This window comes from Onychostoma macrolepis, chromosome 09 (assembly GCF_012432095.1).
Source record: "Onychostoma macrolepis isolate SWU-2019 chromosome 09, ASM1243209v1, whole genome shotgun sequence".
Classification (NCBI taxonomy): Eukaryota; Metazoa; Chordata; class Actinopteri; order Cypriniformes; family Cyprinidae; genus Onychostoma; species Onychostoma macrolepis.
This window is the reverse complement of record NC_081163.1, coordinates 31,249,894-31,269,556: the sequence shown is the minus strand read 5'-3', so window position 1 is coordinate 31,269,556 and position 19,663 is coordinate 31,249,894. Positions and strand designations below refer to the sequence as shown.

Sequence of the window (19,663 nt, the reverse complement as noted above, 5' to 3'; positions counted from 1 at the left end):
AGAAGAAAAAGGAAAAAAAGAATGAGAGCTGTATGAGTAAAGGAATCAAGACAAAAAATCACACACAATCATAGGTGAACTGTCATCACCACCTCAATCTAGAGTACTTACTGTGCGTTATTTCCCAGAAAAGACCCCCTCCAGGGTTAAAAGGGCACAATGATCATGTAGCAGAACTATGATGCGTGTAACTTTCCAGTTCCTGAATCACCTTTAGTTCAAATTAAATTGGCTGCTTTTGTAGTAGTGATCTACATCCATTAGACCATTTGAACTTATTTTCCACCAGTGACTTAAATACAATCCATGTAGAGATTCAAGTAGGGGATGTCCTGCATCAGGGTTATCAGAATGACCTGCTCTGCTTTGTATTATGACCTGTTGACAAAGGAAAAGCATAGCCACAGTCAGCCTTTAGCAGAAGTATTGTTGTCAGTATTTCCTATTTGGGTGAAAATACAGAAATCTGTGTGTATATTACTGTTTTTGTATTTTTGTTTGCTTGCACTTGCATGATTCATTCATAGCTTTCGTACAACTCTGTTGCCATGCCAACATCATCTTAAAAGGGCATGAAGATGAACAGTCACATATAGAGCACATCTCCTCCTTCCCCTCTCCACTCTCTCCTGATATACAGTAGCCTCACTAACACTAAAGCCACTCTTAAAAATGCATCAATGTCATTGCGTTTACGAAATATGAAAGCAAGTGGCATTTAATTTAAAGAAAGAGCGAATGCACACTGCAAGCAAAACATTTTAGGGAAGATTATGGATTATAAAACATAAAATAGTTGATGCAACAAAATATCTGGACTCTTTCTTGTCAAACTTTTAGCATTGCATTATATGTTTTGCCCCCACAATTAAAACGGCAGTTTCATCATAGAAACAAGACAAGACTTGCTCTCAGAATTTCATCCTACTGGCCATATAAATATCAGCAACTGCATATACTTCATTCATTCAGTTTGGGCTTCTGAGTAAATTTGGTGTTTTTTTGTTTGTTTGTTTTTTGTTTTTTTCTCTCTTCGCATATAAGCTCCATATTCTCAATTTATCATATTATATAAACCAGAGAGTCTAACTGATTTATGAAATATAACATTAAATTATTTATTTATTTATTTGGGGGGGGGAGGTGTTAGGCTTTAAAGTTTTTGTTAGGTGCCAGGGGGTAAACAGTAAAACAATAAATAAATAAATAAATACTAACTAATGAAATTAATTAATTAATACAAATATTAAAATGTTACACTTTTATTTATTTATATATTTATGTATTTATTTATTTAATTAACAGTCCTAACAGTGTACTTTTTTTTTTTTTTTTTCCCCCTCTGCAGCTCCTAAAGAAGAAGGGAGCGACGTCTTTCCTGCAGCGACTGGAGCGTTTTGGACCGGTCACTGTGGCAGTGCAGCTCAGGGTAAGTTCACATTAGAACCACTGCCAGCTCCCAAACCAACCTGACCTGAGCCAACCCGGCCAATCCAGATGCTCATTGTGCTCTGTGGATTTAACTTCCTGTTTCCCGATGCATTGGACCTCCTAAAAAAGCCTGCAGGCTCACAGAACCAAAAAGTTGCCTGACATCTAAACATTATAGATCTGCCAGGAAGACGTCTCAAAGGCATATGTTTGTGGTTTGAACAAAAGGCTTTAGAAGAAGTGTTGTAGTATTGTGCCAGTCTCATAGGCCCAGTGTGGTTAGTGGGGAGGAAGGATTTTGACCTGCTGATGTTTTAGTGATTAGGGTGGGTGATTGTGGATGGTTGTGGATTCTGTATGAATGAACAGCATACTCACTGTTACTGTGGGAGAGAACAGCTCACTGCTGGATGATCTGATATCTAGAGATGTCAGTTGTGAGGAATTCTGGTTATTTTAGCAACACTGATTTTAATTTTTCATAAAACTAAATATTAAACATTTATTTAATATACAAATAATCTTACATAATACAGTGTCTTAGATTTATGACATAATTTAGTTGATTTAAGATTTTTGTAAATGAATGTTTAATTAATCTCTCATCTTGAAATTGTATTTATATATATATATATATATATATATATATACACACACACACACGCTATTGTTCAAAATTTTGGGTTCAGTATTTATATAAGTTTATGCTTTTATTCAGTAATGACACAATACATTTATATATATACAGTCATGGCCAAAAGTATTGGTAAAAAATGATCAAAGAAGGCTCTGAAAATAGACCTGCATTATTAATCCTTTTGATATTTTATTAAAAATAAATAAAAAACGCAAAAATCGAACCTTTTATTGAACTAAAACAATTGAAAATGGGGGAAAATCTCATTATGAAATTAATGTTTTTCTCAAATACACGTTGGACACAATTATCGGTACCCCTAGAAATTCTTATAAGTAAAATATCTCTGAAGTATTTATAATTTTGAGCACACCAGCGTGATTATGAACATGAAATTATCCAGTCATGGCTTCCTGTTTCACAGAAACATAAATAAAACACAGGCTTATTCATCCATCACAATGAGTTAAACCAAAGAAAATAGTTCTGATGTGCAGCAAAAGATAATTGAGCTTCACAAATTAATGAAGTGGCCTTAAGAAAAGAGCTAGAGCAGTGAAAAGTCCCATTTCCACCATCAGGGCAATAATTAAGAATTTTCAATCAACATAAAAAGTTAGGAAACTGCCTGGAAGAGGACGTGTGTCTATATCATCCTAATGCACGATGAGGAGGAGAGTTTGAGTGGCTAAATGAAAGGTTAGACTTTTGTGATTTTTTTTTAAATAAAAGATTAAAAGGATTAACAATGCAGATTAATTTTCACTGCCACCTTTGATCATATTTACCAAGGGTGCCAATACGTTTGGCCATGACTGTATAAGATACCACTTTAGTATAGGGACCAATTCTCACTATTAACTGGTTGCTTATTAGCATGCGTATTATTAACTTATTAGCTGTTTATTAGTACATATAAAGCACATATTCTGCATGACCATATTCTGCATCCCTAATCCTACCCAATATCTAAAATTAACAACTACCTTACTAACTGTTAATAAGCAGCAAATTAGAAGTTTATTGAGGCAAAAGTCAAAGTTAATGGTTTGTTAATGGCGAGGAAAAAAAGGGTGACCATATATTATGTATAGCATATTTCTCTGTCCATACTGAGTGAAGAATGCAGAGGCTTACAGAAAATAATTCAATTCCCTTCGATTCTCATCCCTACACTCACACGGCTCCTTTCAACCACTGCAATTGGCTCTTTGTAACACACCCATCTATTAAAGTAACGTCACATTCTTGCGCACATGCAGACGTGCTCTTGCTTTTGTCCTGACCTCATTCTCATGCCAGTACTATACAGGTACATGTATGTACACAATGTGCTTATGTTCACACGTTCTACACTGTGTGACCTGATTTCTGCACCACGGCATGTAAGGGTTGTGCAGGGGTTTATGAGAAGAGCACACAGTGTTGCTCTCTAATCTGTCCTCTCTGTTCAGGGCTGATTACATCATAAAGCGCATTCAATGCACGGCGCTCACACAAACACACACGTTATTTATCTACAACTAAATAGCTCCCAGATGAGAGCGGTAGAAGACATGTGAAATCCTTCAACAATAATAAATAACATCTAGTCTAATGTGTTTTTCATTAGCGTTCGCCCTCACGGAAAGATGGAACGGTCGTAATTGGCAGCTTTTTTAGTTTATTCCTTTGAATGGGTGATTGTATGTATTACGGCCTGCGGCGCCGTCTTTCCCCATCTCTTTTCTGTCGGCTGGCGTCAGTATAAATGTCACATGACGATGGCAGGCTCATTGCCGGCCGTGCTGACTCAGCACAGGCTCCTTGGCCTATGACATCATCATTCAGAGCCAGCTTTTTTCGGTTTGTGCCTCGTAAGTACAGTACGCCCACATGGAGTCTGCATGTGCCAGGCTCCGCAGAAACGTCTGCATTTTTCCATTTGTCTTTTAAAACGGTCTACACATCCCTCACCCCTTGCATTTTTACTTATTAAAAATGTCGGTTTTTATACGTATGCTATGGTATTCGTGCATGAATCCCAAGCTGTTTCATATTGATGTCAACATGAAATATTAGCATATTGCCCGCCCACTTGTTGCACGTGCAGAAAAACCGGTAAAACTTGATTTTCGTGTTGGTCTGAATGAAAATGCAAAACTTATGACTCCCAAATTAATTGTTTTCCGATAGAAAAACATTGTAAAGAAAATGCTTATCATGCAGTTTAGCTCATTGCATTCATGTTCTGGGCTCATCAGCTTGCCTGTTACTTTTATTAATAAGGTGTATATCGAATGAATATCGAATTTGATCTTGTTATATCAATTAGTACTCATGTTAGCGTGTAGCGTTTTAGAATTTCTTACTTGTTTTTTATTGATTGAAATACTGCAGAGGGAGCAGTATTGACAAGCCTGTGCTATAGTTCTATAAATGTTTTACTCTCCAGATCTCCATGCCAGTTATGTGACTAAAAAATTATGAATAAAAGTTTGTTTTGATCAATGCTTGTCATTCAAGAGTTTCTAGAGCACATATGTGTTTTTGTGGTGTCAAATGCAGTATTTTTTGAGAGGCTACATGTTTGTTGTATGCACAATCTAAGCTTTTATGTCCAAAATAAAGATACTTTTTTTTTTCTTTTACTTAATTAAGGAAACATATTTACCCTAAAATTAACATTTAATGACTGTTTTGTTCCAAACCTGGCACTAGCAGCGCCAGTGTCATGTGTTCAATTCCCAACGAATGCATAAACTAATTTAGAAAGAAAAAAAGAAAAAAGACAAGTGTACCTTGTAGGCAGTGTTCAGTGCATTGGGTAAAAAGAATCTTCCAAATACGCAAGTTTGAAGTTTGACCTCCATAATATGTAAGACTGACCTCTGTGATTTTGAGGTGTACTGGTCACTCTCATTCTTCTTATACTGGTTCTTAATGTGAAGCTGGGCTTTTAAAAGTGACAAAAAAAGAATTTCTATTTAACCTATGAACTATATTTCAAGTAATCTGAAGATGTGAGTCACATACACGACTTGGATGGTACTTTCAGTATGCTTTTTTATATTTTAACCACTCCAGTCCCCATTCACTTACATTATATGGAAAAGAGTTGCCTGTATTTTTCAACATATCTCCTCTCTTCAAAAGAAAAAGAGTCATACCAGTTTGAAACAACATGACAGTGTAAATGACGACAAAATTTTATTTTTTGACTGAACTATTTCTTTAAATCCATTGTACAGGTTTTTAGTGCAGATACTGCACAAACAAAAAGGTTCTGTCTGGGCTTTCTTGTAAGTGGTGACAGATGGTGAGAGGAGGATGTACCATGACTCATGTTGCTACAAAAATGGAAGCAAATAGGTGTCATTGAGATAAATCTGAATGTAACATTACATAAACAACAGCCTTACCTGTCTTTTCCTGCCGCTCTCTCTCATTCCAGAACTCTCTGTGTGAGATCACCAGTAAGCTGCAAGCATGTACGCCTCACTTTATTCAGTGCGTCAGGCCCAACAACGCCGGAAAGCCTGATGTGTTCGACAGCTTCCACGTGTCCTCTCAGCTCCAGTACGTGGGGGTTCTGGAGATGGTCCGCATAATCCGGTATGGATACCCGGTCCGCCTGTCTTTCACCAGCTTCCTGAGCAGGTGAGATCCACAACTGGGCATTGATGTGATTGAAAGGCACTTTCCACAGTAAGATAGGATTCAAATAGGTGCCCCATTACTGTTTGTAAGCAGTAAACCACATGTTATTTAAATAAGAACTTTTATATGCGTTAAATAAAATATTATAAAATATATTATATATAAATGTGATTTTATTTTAAAGAAATGTATATTTTTATTCAGCAAGAGTGAATTAAATTAATCAAAAGTGACAGTAAAGACATTTATAATGTTACAAAAGATTACATACAGTAAATGCTGTTCTTTTGTTCTTTCTATTCATCAAAGCATCCTGGAAAAATTATGGTTTCCACAAAAAAATATATATTTTCAACATTCATAAGAAATATTTCTTAAGCACCAAATCAGCATACTAGAGTGATTTCTGAAGGATCATGTGACACTGAAGACTGGATATAACAATAGATTTAACAATATTATAGTATTTTTTTATCAAAATAAACTAAGCAATTCAATCAAACTACAATATAATATCATATTTTTGACAATTAGTAACTCAATTAGTATAACTCATTGTAGAATAAAACATTATATTGTATTAATATGTAATGTTATATGATCATTTACAAAATATAATAATAATAATATTTATTTATTTACTTGCTTACTTTTACTTACTTAATGTTAGGTAAATTGAATGTGTTGAAAATGTAGCAGGTTTTGCTTTACCTGTTGTCTGTTTTTAAATCATGCAGTTCATATCCTAGTAGGTTTCCAATGAGAACCATATATATTACGTGGAGACTAACTGAGGTCAAGGCATCTGTTAAACTCTATTTCTGTGGACATATATTTATGTTTCTATATGCTCAGCACAAGAGGTTTTTCAATCCATTTCTGCTGCCAGGTCAAATGAGGTAGAGCGGCATTCCTGCTGGAAATATGTCGTAAGTGCACTTTCTCAGACGCTGATATGTGTCTGCCTGACTTGAGCTGTCTGCGCTATATGCTCAAGATGGACTTTCAGTTCAGCTGAGGCTAGGCAGAAAGTATATACCGTGTGTGTGTGTGTGTGTGTGTGCACTGAGAGCAGCGTCTCGGGTGTGACACTGGATTCGCGCCATGATTAATGCTCATAGGCCTCGGTGGGAACTGTTTTTTTGAGTAGACATTTTTCTGATGGGGTGATAATGGGGCAGTTTTGGAGAGGATAAGTGCTCTCAGATGGGTCACCCTGATCTTGGCTCAACTTCACATGACTGGAAGAGAGAGAAATGGGATAAAGCACCAAAGAGAAAGATTGGAAATTTGATTGAAAAAAGGGGCAGATTGTAATTTCAAGAAATCTTCCCCGTGCTTTTTAGAATGTGAAAGAAGAAGATAAAAGTGTGAGTGAAAATGAAAGAGGAGCAGGCTGTTCCTTCTGTCAAGCAAGGGTTCAGTGTGACTCTGGCTTCATCTTCCTCAGGAACACAGTGCCTCATCTTCATGTCATACTGACACCCATAGAATAGGCTGTTCCCGCTCTTTGCACAAACCAGACTTTATTTTAGGGCTGGAGAGGCTTGTAAAGTTCCCACTCCATCCTTGATGCTTTTTCTCTCATTTCATTCCTCTATCATTCCCTTTCAAACTTAACTTTTGTTAACTTTTGTCCGAAGTTCACAGGAGTTATTAGTTCACTTTCGATACAAGAGCAAATTTCGAAGAGCAAATTTCGAAGAGCAAATTTCTCGGCGTTGTTGCAAATGCCGCGCCGTTTCTGCTGCTCGTGCAGGGCTCCCCTGCATGCCGCTGACGGTCACGGTGAGTGTGTTTCATGCTTGGGAGCCACCCATGCTGAAACTGCACTCACTGAGACGGAATGTCCTCATTGCAAGGATATGAGTCTCGCCTCTCTGAGCTCGCGGATAGCTTTCTTTGCAGAGAGCGACTCCGCCCCTCGCGCCCTCCTGCTTCCTTCCTCCCAGGAGCCTGAGAGGAAAAAGCAGTGGGGCAGAGGATGCAAGCGCGCCGAGATGAGTGAGCTTACGCTAGATCAGACCCTGTGTACCTCACTCTCTCACACGAGAGAGGTTGTGCCCATCTTTTTCTCCCGTCCAGACCAGCGTCCCTCTGTGGCTGCGAGCGACCTGGTCTCGTTCGGGGGAAGTGACAGCGTGTCACTGGCTGCATCAGACGCTGTGGAGCTGTCGGGCTCGGTTGGTGACCCCGCCCTTCATTAGTCTGTGGAGCCCAGCGAGCCCAAGCCGAGCACGGACGCCGAACTGCTCTGCGTTCTGTGATGAGTGGCGCCTTCAGACCCCTCGTCAGCGACCCTCGCCGTTCTTCCCAGCAGTCCACGAAGAACTGACCAGGTCGTGGCACGCCCCCTACTCGGCCCACCTGCGTGCTGCTTCATCCGCCCTCACCTCTGTTGACAGTGCTGAAGAAAAAGGGTACAAGAGGATACCTCCTCTCGATGAGTCGATGGCCACGCATCTTTGCCCGCCCACGGCCATCGGTCGGACGGCAAAGGCTGCCCACCCGTCCAAGCCCTGTAAGATGACTTCAGCGCTCGCTGGACGTGCTTACTCATCAGCTGGACAGGCGGCCTCGGTGCTTCATTCCATGGCGGTCCTCCAGGTGTTTCAGGCCAAACTCCTCCGCTGCATGGACGAGACTGGCCCAGACCCCGCAGCCTTCAGGGAGCTGCACAGTATGACCGACCTGGTTTTACGCTCCTCCAAAACCACGACCAGCTTAGTGGTGCTCGAGCGCCACCTGTGGTTGACACTCACGCAAATAAAGGATGCGGACAAGGTCCCCTTCCTGGACTCACCAGTCTCCCCCACTGGCCTGTTTGGACCCGCTGTGGAAGGGTTTGCAGAGCGCTTCACAGCGGCACAGAAGTCATCCCAGGTAATGCGACACTTCCTGCCAAGATCGGCGCCGACTCCCTAGCTCACAAAGACTGTGCCACCGGCTCCCCAGCCGGAGCACTGAGATCGTTCTCGTTCGGCGAGGGTTCCATCTGATGCCTGATCCCGCAGGTCGTCAGACGAATCAGGGAACACAAACACAAAGTTCTTTTAGTGGCCCCACTCAGGAGGAACCAGCATTGGTTCTCAGAGCTGTCTCAGCTGCTCACCGCAGCCCCTTGGCCCATTCCCCTGAGACGGGACCTCCTCTCTCAGGCGAACAGAACGTTGTGGCATACCCGGCCCGAGCTGTGGGCTCTGCACCTTTGGCCTCTTGATGGGAGCTCACGGACCGCCCTGAGAGTGTTCAAAACACAATCACTCAGGCTAGAGCCCCATCTACGAGACGTCTCTACACCCTTAAATGGTCTGGTGCTCAACCTGTATCTCAGGGAACCGAGGTTACAATAGTAAGAGTACTTTTTTTGTTGTTGTTTTCAAGTTTTGATTAGTTTTCAAATTTTATGGATGTATTTTAAATTAATTTTAATGCATTTAATTTTCAGTTTTAGTTTTGGTAATTAAAATGAAGTGACTTTTGAGACACTTCCAGTGTTTCCAGTGTTTATGTATTTTCTATGGAAACAGGAAGTTTAGGGAGGACATATCAAAGTCAATTTTATTTTACAGTGAAATTACTGTACAATATATATTTTTTAAAATATGCAATAATAATAATTATACTATATTATAATTAATAATGGCAATAATAATAATTATGATTATTGTTATTTGTTATTATTATTATTATTGCTATTATGCAATATATATTTTTCTTAAACATTCTTTCATTTTTTATTTTACAGTGAAACTACAATACAATATTAATAATAATAATAATAATAATAATAATAATAATAATAATAATAATAGAACTTGATAATTAAAGAATTTGATCTGTGCTAGGCATATGATGGTATCAAATTTTCAAGATGCAATTAATTGCTAATGCTTTTATCACGGTATTTAAAATTGAGTTGCAAAAAAGTGTGGTCATAATACAATATAACAGGTTTAATAACTTTTTTATAACAAAAATAACTTAACATTAAAATACAATAAATCAATACACAAAAAAAAAATATATATATATATATATAAAGTAAACAATTTCACACAGATTAAAGTGCAAAAGAATTATAAAGACCAATAGGTAACACTTTACAATAAGATCTCATTAGTTAACCTTAGTTAATGAATTACAAACCAAATTCCGGAAATGTTGGGACATTTTTTTAAATTTGAATAAAATGAAAACTAAAAGAATTTCAAATCACATGAGCCAATATTTTATCCACAATAGAACATAGAGAACATAAAAAATGTTTAAATGGAGAAATTTTACACTTATCAACTAAATGAGCTCATAATTTGATGCCTGCTACAGGTCTCAAAAAAGTTGGCACGGGGGCAACAAAGGGCTGAAAAAGCAAGACATTTTGAAAATATTCAGCTGTGAGAACATCTAGCAACTAATTAAGTTAACTGACATCAGGTCTGTAACATGATTAGCTATAAAAGGGATGTCTTAGAGAGGCAGAGTCTCTCAGAAGTAAAGATGGGCAGAGGCTCTCCAATCTGTGAAAGAAGGCGTAAAAAGATTGTGCAATACTTTTAAAAACAACATTACTCAACATCAAATTGCAAAAAGGCTTTGTCAATCTCATCATCTACAGTGCATAACATCATCAAAAGATTCAGAGAAACTGGAGAAATCTCTGTGCACAAGGCCGAAGACCTTTGTTTGACCTCAGACAGCACTGCATCACTCATCGGCATGATTCTATCATTGACATTACTAAATGGGCCCGGGAATACTTCCATAAACCGCTGTCGGTAAACACAGTCCACCGTGCCATCTGCAGATGCCAACTAAAGCTCTGTCTTGCAAAAAGGAAGCCATACATGAACATGGTCCCAAAGTGCCGTCGTGTCTTGTGGGCCAAGGCTCATTTAAAATGGACTGTTTCAAAGTGGAAAAGTGTTCTATGGTCAGACAAGTCCAGATTTGACATTCTTATTGGAAATCACGGACGCCGTGTCCTCTGGGCTAAAGAGGAGGGAGACCTTCCACCGTGTTATCAGCATTCAGTTTGAAAGCCAGCATCCCTGATGGTATGGGGGTGCATAAGTGCATACGGTATGGGCAGCTTGCATGTTTTGGAAGGCACTATGAATGCTGAAAAGTATATCAAGGTTTTAGAGCAACATATGCTCTCCTCCAGATGATGTCTATTTCAGGGAAGGCCTTGTGTATTTCAGCAGGACAAAGCAAAACCACATACTGCAGCTATTACAACAGCATGGCTTCGTAGTAGAAGAATTCGGGTGCTGAATTGGCCTGCCTGCAGTCTTAAGAACTAGTTTGACCAACAAGCAGTTGCCAAGGGGTAATCAGGCTTAGTTTTCCAATACATATAAGACCAATCTTCCTTTTCATAACTTAATTAAAAAAGTTATTACCAGTTATTAAATTAAATGTTATTAAAATTAGATGACTAACTTTTTAAGACTAGTCTAAACAGTTTATGCAACCGGCCCCAGATCTTTCACCTATAGAGAACATTTGGAACATCATTAAACGAAAAATACGTCAAAGATGACCACGCACTCTTCAGCAGCTGGAAACCTACAGTATCTCACAGAAGTGAGTACACCTCTCACATTTTTGTAAATATTTTATTATATCTTTTCATGTGACCACTGGAGAAATGATACTTTGCTACAATGTAAAGTAGTGAGTTTACAGCTTGTACAATAGTGTAAATTTACTGTCCCCTTAAAATAACTCAACACACAGCCATTAATATCTAAACTGCTGGCCACAAAAGTGAGTACACCCCTAAGTGAAAATGTCCAAATTGGGCCCAATTAGCCATTTTCTTTCCCCAGTGTCATGTGACTCGTTAGTGTTACAAGGTCTCAGTTGTGAATGGGGAAAAGGTGTGTTAAATTTGGTGTTATCGCTCTCACTCTCTCATACTGGTCACTGGAAGTTCAATATGGCACCTCATGGCAAAAGACTCTCTGAGGATCTGAAAAAAAGAATTGTTGCTCTACATAAAGATGGCGTAGGCTATAAGAAGATTGCCAAGACCCTGAAACTGAGCTGCAGCACGGTGGCCAAGACCATACAGCGGTTTGCCATGGTCAACCAAAGAAGTTGAGTGCACATGCTTAGCGTCATATCCAGAGGTTGTGTTTGGGGAAATAGACGTATGAGTGCTGTCAGCATTGCTGCAGAGGTTGAAGGGGTGGGGAGTCAGCCTGTCAGTGCTCAGACCATACACCGCACACTGCATCAAATTGGTCTGCATGGCTGTCATCCCAGAAGGAAGCCTCTTCTAAAGATGATGCGCAAGAAAGCCCGCAAACAGTTTGCTGAAGACAAGCAGACTAAGGACATGGATTACTGGAACCATGTCCTGTGGTCTGATGAGACCAAGATAAACGTATTTGGCTCAGATGGTGTCAAACGTGTGTGGCGGCAACCAGGTGAGGAGTACAAAGACAAGTGTGTCTTGCCTACAGTCAAGCATGGTGGTAGGAGTGTCATGGTCTGGGGCTGCATGAGTACTGTCGGCGCTGGGGAGCTACAGTTTATTGAGGGAACCATGAATGCCAACATGTACTGTGACATACTGAAGCAGAACATGATCCCCTCCCTTCTATTCCAACACGATAACGACCCCAAACACACCCCCAAGACGACCACTGCTTTGCTAAAGAAGCTGAGGGTAAAGGTGATGGACTGTCCAAGCATGTCTCCAGACCTAAACCCTATTGAGCATCTGTGGGGCATCCTCAAATAGAAGGTGGAGGAGCGCAAGGTCTCTAACATCCACCAGCTCCGTGATGTCATCATGGAGGAGTGGAAGAGGACTCCAGTGGCAACCTGTGAAGCTCTGGTGAACTCCATGACCAAGAGGGTTAAGGCGGTGCTGGAAAATAATGGTGGCCACACAAAATATTGACACTTTGGGCCCAATTTGGACATTTTCACTTAGGGGTGTATTCACTTTTGTGGCCAGCGGTTTAGACATTAATGGCTGTGTGTTGAGTTATTTTGAAGGGACAGCAAATTTACAGTTATACAAGCTGTACACTCACTACTTTACATTGTAGCAAAGTGTCATTTCTTCAGTGTTGTCACATGAAAAGATATAATAAAATATTTACAAAAATGTGAGGGGTGTACTCACTTCTGTGAGATACTGCATATCAGGCAAGAATCGGAGCAAATTCCAACACCAAAACTCCAGAATCTCATAACCTCGATGCCCAGACGTCTTCAAACTGTTTTGAAAAGAAGAGGAGATGCTACACCATGGTAAACATGCCCCCGTCCCAACTATTTTGAGACCTGTAGCAGGCATCAAATTTGAAATTAGCTCATTTTGTGCATAAAATTTTAAAATGTATCAGTTTAAACATTTGTTATGTTATCTATGTTCTATTGTGAATAAAATATTGGCTCGTGTGATTTGAAATTCTTTTAGTTTTCATTTTATTCAAATTTAAAAAAAATGTCCCAACATTTCCAGAATTCGGCTTGTAATATTAACAATGAGCTATGGCTACATTTGCTACAGAAAGTTAATATTCTTTGTTAATACAAGTGTTAGTTCATGTTAGCTTGAGTTCATTAAATAACACAGTTGCAATTTTTTATTTTAAATATTGAAATTAAGATTAATGAATGTTTAGAATAATTTTTCATCGAGGGTTTGTTAACTAATTAATTAACTAATGTTAACTAATGAAGCCTTGATGTAAAGTGTGACCGAACAAGAATCAAAACATTTTCAAACAATATCTAGGGCATGTTGTAGTCCAGATTAAAATGTAAATGATTTTGAAAATAAATAGCCTATTAAGTCTAAATATTTAAGTATTTGGTGCTGTGATGAACACCATAGCAATTACACAAATCTGAATGGCTATTTAAAACATTTGCTTTGTTTACTGGGTTTCTGGGGTAACAGCTGCATTTCTGCTGTTTAGCGCCATCTGCTGTCAGAGAGTGAATGTGCGCTTTCATCCAGAGTATCTCCTTTACTTGTTCCGCCATGCGCTTCTCATCCGTGCTCGTCTACATCAGAGTGCGCATGCATAAAGCGGTGTTGTGCATTGTGACCAGTTGATAGGAAAAGTATTCTTAAAATGCATTCAAAAAATCGGAATAATTTGTAATAAATAATTATTCACATTATTTTGTATTCATGTTCATTATCGTGAGATACTGCATTACTGAATACCGGCACTTCTAATCTGTTCATTTATATAACCTGGTGTCATGCGTTAAACATGAGATCTGAGCCCAAAGTTTAAACACATCCGTGTAGCCCATGTTTACATGGAAAAACCATGGAAGAGTAGCACAGTGGAATGGAAAAACACTTTCTGTGTGAACAGGCCCCTTGAGCTTTTCCTCATCGCTGCTCTTTTCTCCTGAGTGTCTTTCTCACTGTTTTATCATTTTAGATTTACTTAAGTGTCTAATTTTCTAATCTCCTTCTCCACTGTTTTTCTGAGCAGCGTAATTCAGTGTGCTTTCATTAGATCGCACACTGCTCTTTCTCTCTCGCTCAGTGAAGGATAAAAGGATTACGGTAACATTCCAGTGCGATAATGAATCGGGACGCTGCTGGTCACATGACACTGTAAGTTTCCACTACCTGGCTGTAAACATCATGAATCTTTCAGAAAGAGAGAGGGTACGAGAGAGAGGAAGAGAAGGACTATGGACACTTTATCCTCAGAACATTTTAGCTCCCAGACAGCAGCTCGTGTTGACTCTGGATTAAATGACCCAGACATTTGTGACATTTATGTTTAGACTGGGGATAAAATAGCTCAGATTCTCCCGTGATTGTAAATATTGTTTTGACTGCATGAAATGAAGCAGATAGTCTTCTGATAGGCATAACAGCTATTTTTGAGAGCCTTTTAGAAGAGAAAGATGGCTCTACTGTGTGCCAGTGTCTTCTTAACTACTTGTGGTCACATGTCACCTGCTCATTTGCATAAAGTGAAACTTTTCTCTTTCGCAGCAAATGGTCTCTGTGAGACATATGCTTTCCCATTATTTGAATCGATCTGTGGCGTCCATTCTCACATTCCCATGATGTGCTGTGTTTTTCTGTGAGCGCATGGGTGACGTGGTGCCATGTGCGCGGTTTGTTTTTGTGTGTGTACGTGTGTGTGTTAGCATCACAATAATGTTACAGCGGGCCAGACAGGGTGAGAGGCTGCCGATAGGATGCAGGCAGACGAAGGCCAGACGATTGTGATGGAAATTTTGGGCTTTTCGAGCGGGAGGTTGTCTGATACGGAGGTCAATTTTCATGGCCTTTTGTGGGGGGTGCTCTGTCAGCATTCTGTGTGTGTGTGTTTGCTTTATGACATTCAAGCTGTTCGTATATGTCTTTGTGTGTGTGGCAAGAGCTGTAGAAGCTTGTTTATTTGTGGTTTTGATTGCTCTTATTTGCTCTTATTTGTTTGTCTATATCTAAATATGTGTAACACATATCCTTAAACACAATCTGATTGTGTATCTTACTCTGCTTATTCATGCCCCTGTCACATTATATTTGTAAAAATGTCAGTATTGATACTTGTCTGTTGATTCACTGCCTCAAAAACAAGCCCAGATCTGAAGCCTGTTAAACACAAACCAAATAAAGGTACAAAAGCTGTCACTGGGGAGGTACCTTTTCAAAAGGTACATGTTTGTACCTAAAGGGTCCATTTTGGTACCTTAAAGGTACATATTAGTACTTAAAGTGTACATATTTGTACCTAATAGGTACAAAAGTGTACCTTTTGAAAAGGTCCTGCCCCAGTGACAGCTTTTGTACCTTTATTTCTGAGAGTGAAGGAACAGTAATTTCAACAGACATTGTTGCAAAATTCAAAATCTTTGTGTGTGTCTTTAAAAAAAAATATTATGTGAGAACAAATTCTGTAAAAGATTTAATCTAAGATTTTTTTGAAGAAGGTTGTTTTTGTCAAAGTTTGTCCAAGGCAGCGAGGTTCAAAATTACACTGGATGACCCAATAAATATTAGCCTGACTACATCAGACTTTGTACTTCCGCTCAATTTCATTTCGCTTCTGTACTCAGTCTGATATATCAGACCATCTCCCGGTTTATCTCCGGCTCCGCAGCAGCCGGGCCAATCAGCAAACAGAGGGCGGGCTGAGAGCCGTGATGTAGACGCTAAGCGCTGAATTTAAGATTGTAGTTTAGGTTTAGGTGAGGGAAATCTAAAACGACAGCGGACATGGAGACACGGGATGCTATTCACTCTGTTGTGGAGAATATTCCCGGCATTTGCCAACTGAAACCCGAACAAGAAGAGTGTTTGGTTCACATTTTCAGTGGAGGTGATGTTGTGGCCCTACTCCCGACAGGTTTTGGGAAAAGTTTAATTTATCAACTGTTACCGATCGTCAGCGAGAAACTAGGGAGGCCAAAGTTCAGCAAGGCGATAATTGTGGATGCATAGATTTACTTCACATAATCTGCAAAAGTCGTTCACAGCCATCTTCACTCCGATATTTCGCTCGATGGTTTTGTTTTCGCCGCATACCTGTGTTTACAGCGGAAGTTTGAGGCGGCTGAGCCGGCGAATAACATACATCATAACCAACCGTTATGTGATTGGCTTACGGTACACCAATGATTTTAAACTTCAGACAAGCGCCCGCCCACGAGAAGAAAACGCTTGTCAATTATGCCCTTCCAGACTCTGTCTACGAAGCAAAGCGAAGTAGCAGAGTTTGGTATTACCAGGCTAAATGAATATATGGAGGAAAAAAGAAAAAAACAATATTGTCCAAAATTATATTTTGTTTTCCACAGGTTTGTGGTGACATAATTTAGACTTTTTAGCATCTCAAACATACATATACATAAATAAAAGTATCGCTGAAATCAACCTTGTTATTAGACAAATGATTGTACATTACCTTAAAGAAAATCCAAAATTATTATTATTATTATTGTTATTACTTTACAATAAATAATCTTAAATGAGATGTTTCTGTCAAATATTTCCAAGTTATTTCTCTCATTAATGTTTTAAAGTTTTAAAAGTTTGGAGATGGTAAAATTATTTTAAAAAATATTTAAAATAATTAAAGTATGTTTTACACACGGTTTTCTACGGGTGTTTTTCAGTGTCACATGATCTGTCAGAAATCATTCATGCTGATTTGATGCTCTAGAAACATTTCTTATTATCAATGTTGAAAACAGTGGTGCTGCTTAATAGTTTTGTGGAAACTGATACGTTTTCATTGTTTATTGATAAATAGTTCAAAAGAACATTTATTTAAAAAATGGAAGTTTTATTTTATTGTATGTATATAGTAAAAGAAAAAATATATATAGTTAATTTAATTATGCTATTTTATGTTGACAGAAAAAAAAAATCATAAAATTGTATATAATTCATATCTGACATTGACCACCTCTCTCAGGCATTCACTTATCATTTCTGTTTGCACTGCCCAGAGCAAACAACGCACAAATCGCTACAAACAATTTCCCCTTTTCTTGCACCATGTGCCAATCTTTGAGTCTGCGCACACGTGTGTGTTGATTTTCTGTTGACTTGTGGCTAAATAAAGAAGTGAAGCCTTGGATAAATGAGGCTTTGTGTTTGCTTATGATGTGGAGTCATGTGTACCCTCCATCCAGCACGTCTCTTCCAAAGACGCCTTGACTTCCCGAGGCAGAAAAGAGGCTGCGAGTCACAAAGAGCCCATTCACAACCTCCAGCGCCTCCATCAAGCCATTCATGAGCATGTGTGAGGGTGAAAGTTATTATATTTTTGAATGGATGTTTTTTTTTATAAATGTGAGACGTGAGATTGAGAAGTTCTTGGACGATTTGATCCTTTGAGTACAGTATTTTACTTCTCTGTCATCACGGTCTTTATGAATGAAGTAGGGTGTGTAGCCTGAGGTGTGTGGTAGTCTCTGGGCCAGCACTAATGAATATGACAGGATTATTTATCACAGTTAAGCTCAAGCCTCAGGACAAACTACTCATCCACCTTTAAACGCAATGCAGCATCCTCAATGTGTCACACACTACAGCACACACAGACTCAGAAACAAATGCGTGGATATGAGTCAGAGTAGACGGTTTAATTTGATGTGAATCAAAATGAGGCAGTGAGGGATTGAAGTATTCTTTACCATGTTCTTAAAGGGATAGTTTACCCCAAAATAAACATTCTGTCATCAGTTGCTCATCCTCATGATTTTTCATTTTTGTTAAAACCTGTATGATTGTCTTTATTTTTAGGAACAAAAGATTTTTTGAAGAAGGTTCTTTTTGTCAATGTTTTCCCAAGGCAGTGAGATCCAAAATTACACTGGATGACCCGATGACTATAGGGGGACGAAAAACAAATTGTCAAATTCTTATTTTGTTTTCCAAACAAGAAAGACATGCACACAGGGTTTGCAGTGACATAATTTTGATTTTTTTTAAAGCATCTTAAACATCTAAAAAAATAGCTATTAGTTGTAAAAAAAAATATATTATAATTATAAATATTATTGGTGAAAAAATAGTTATCTAGTAATTTATTTTACAAGAAATTACAAGAAATCTTCTCAATAATGTTTATAAAAAGTTCAAAAAGTTTGAGGTCAGTAAAACAGTTATGATTTTGAAAGAAGTCAGAACTCTTATGATTACCAAGGGTGCTTTTATTTGATCAAAATACAAAATATTATATAATAATATTGTGAAAAACTATTACAATTTAAAAGAACAGCTTTCTATTTCCATACATTTTAAAATGTAATTTATTATTGTGACAGCAAAACTGAATTTTCAGCATCATTACTCCAGTTTTTGGTGTCATGTGGTGATGGTTCTTTCAGAAATCATTCTAATATGCTTACTATTATTATTATTATTATTATTGTTGTTATATTTGTGTTATCATCAACGATAAAAACAGTTGTGCTTCTTAATATCGTTGTACAAACAGTAAAGCATATTGTTCAGAATTCTTTCATGAATAGGAAGTTCAGAGGAACAGTTTTTTGAAATAGAAATATTTTGTGGCATCTTTAATGTAATTTTTGATGTGGCTTTGCTGAAATAACTAAATAAATAACTTTATTTGCATCTCTGAGACATCTATTGCTTCATCTGGAAAGATGAACAAACATCATGAGAAACATCTTTAAAGAAGCAATTGTACATACATTGTAAAAGTATGTCCTTTATTTATTTATTGTTCTAATGCACAAAAGTATATTTCTTTTCATGAATACCTACAATAGCCATCATAATGCAAAATGCATACATCAGATATCATATTGCAGCTTGCATGTGCAAAATTTCTTCTCAATCTGAAAAGATCCTCATAATATTAACCACCAACTGGCTCTGCCTTACTCATTTCATCTGGTTTATTTGTTTCACTCAAACACTAGTGTGACTTTTTTTTTCTTTCTTCACCTAGTGAGAGGCTTTAATGGATAACAGCTGGGAACAGGAAACCCTGCAATAATACACTGATTTACATAAGGCTCTCTCTGTACCTTCCTGTTTTTTTCTGTTTGTTTGTTGTTTCTTAGTATGCTCAGCTCGAGTACTTTGAGAGGTATAGCAATTTGATTTATGCATTAATACATGTTCCTACACGAGTCCCTGCTTTTTTCCTGACAGCAAAAATGCCGTCAGCAGTTCTTATCACCATAATGATGCTCAGAATAAGAGATGATGGTCTGTTGTCATCCTCGCTGTTTTATTGTGGCTATTTGCTGTGAATATTGAGGTAGATCTCCCCCTTCCCATAATCCCAATTCAGATCTTAACTGCCAGGCAGTCGACCCTTTTGAGTTCATATGACTCAATCCCCAAAGGCCCTACAATGTGAGGGCATCAATAATTTTCATTTTCATATACGAGATCTTTGGTTTCCCCTGGCTCCCTTCATGGTTGATGACTCCTGTGGGAAGCCGTGGGTCTTGGTCATG

At 38.4% G+C, this 19,663-nt stretch overlaps 1 protein-coding gene across 1 annotated transcript in view; it reads left to right on the top strand.

Moving 5' to 3' along the window:
* myo16 (myosin XVI) overlaps positions 1-19,663 on the top strand; it is a 207,122-nt gene that overhangs the window by 136,585 nt on the left and 50,874 nt on the right. The window contains 2 exon segments of the mRNA XM_058786814.1: positions 1,349-1,429; positions 5,502-5,707. Coding sequence (XP_058642797.1) covers positions 1,349-1,429; positions 5,502-5,707 — 287 coding nt within the window.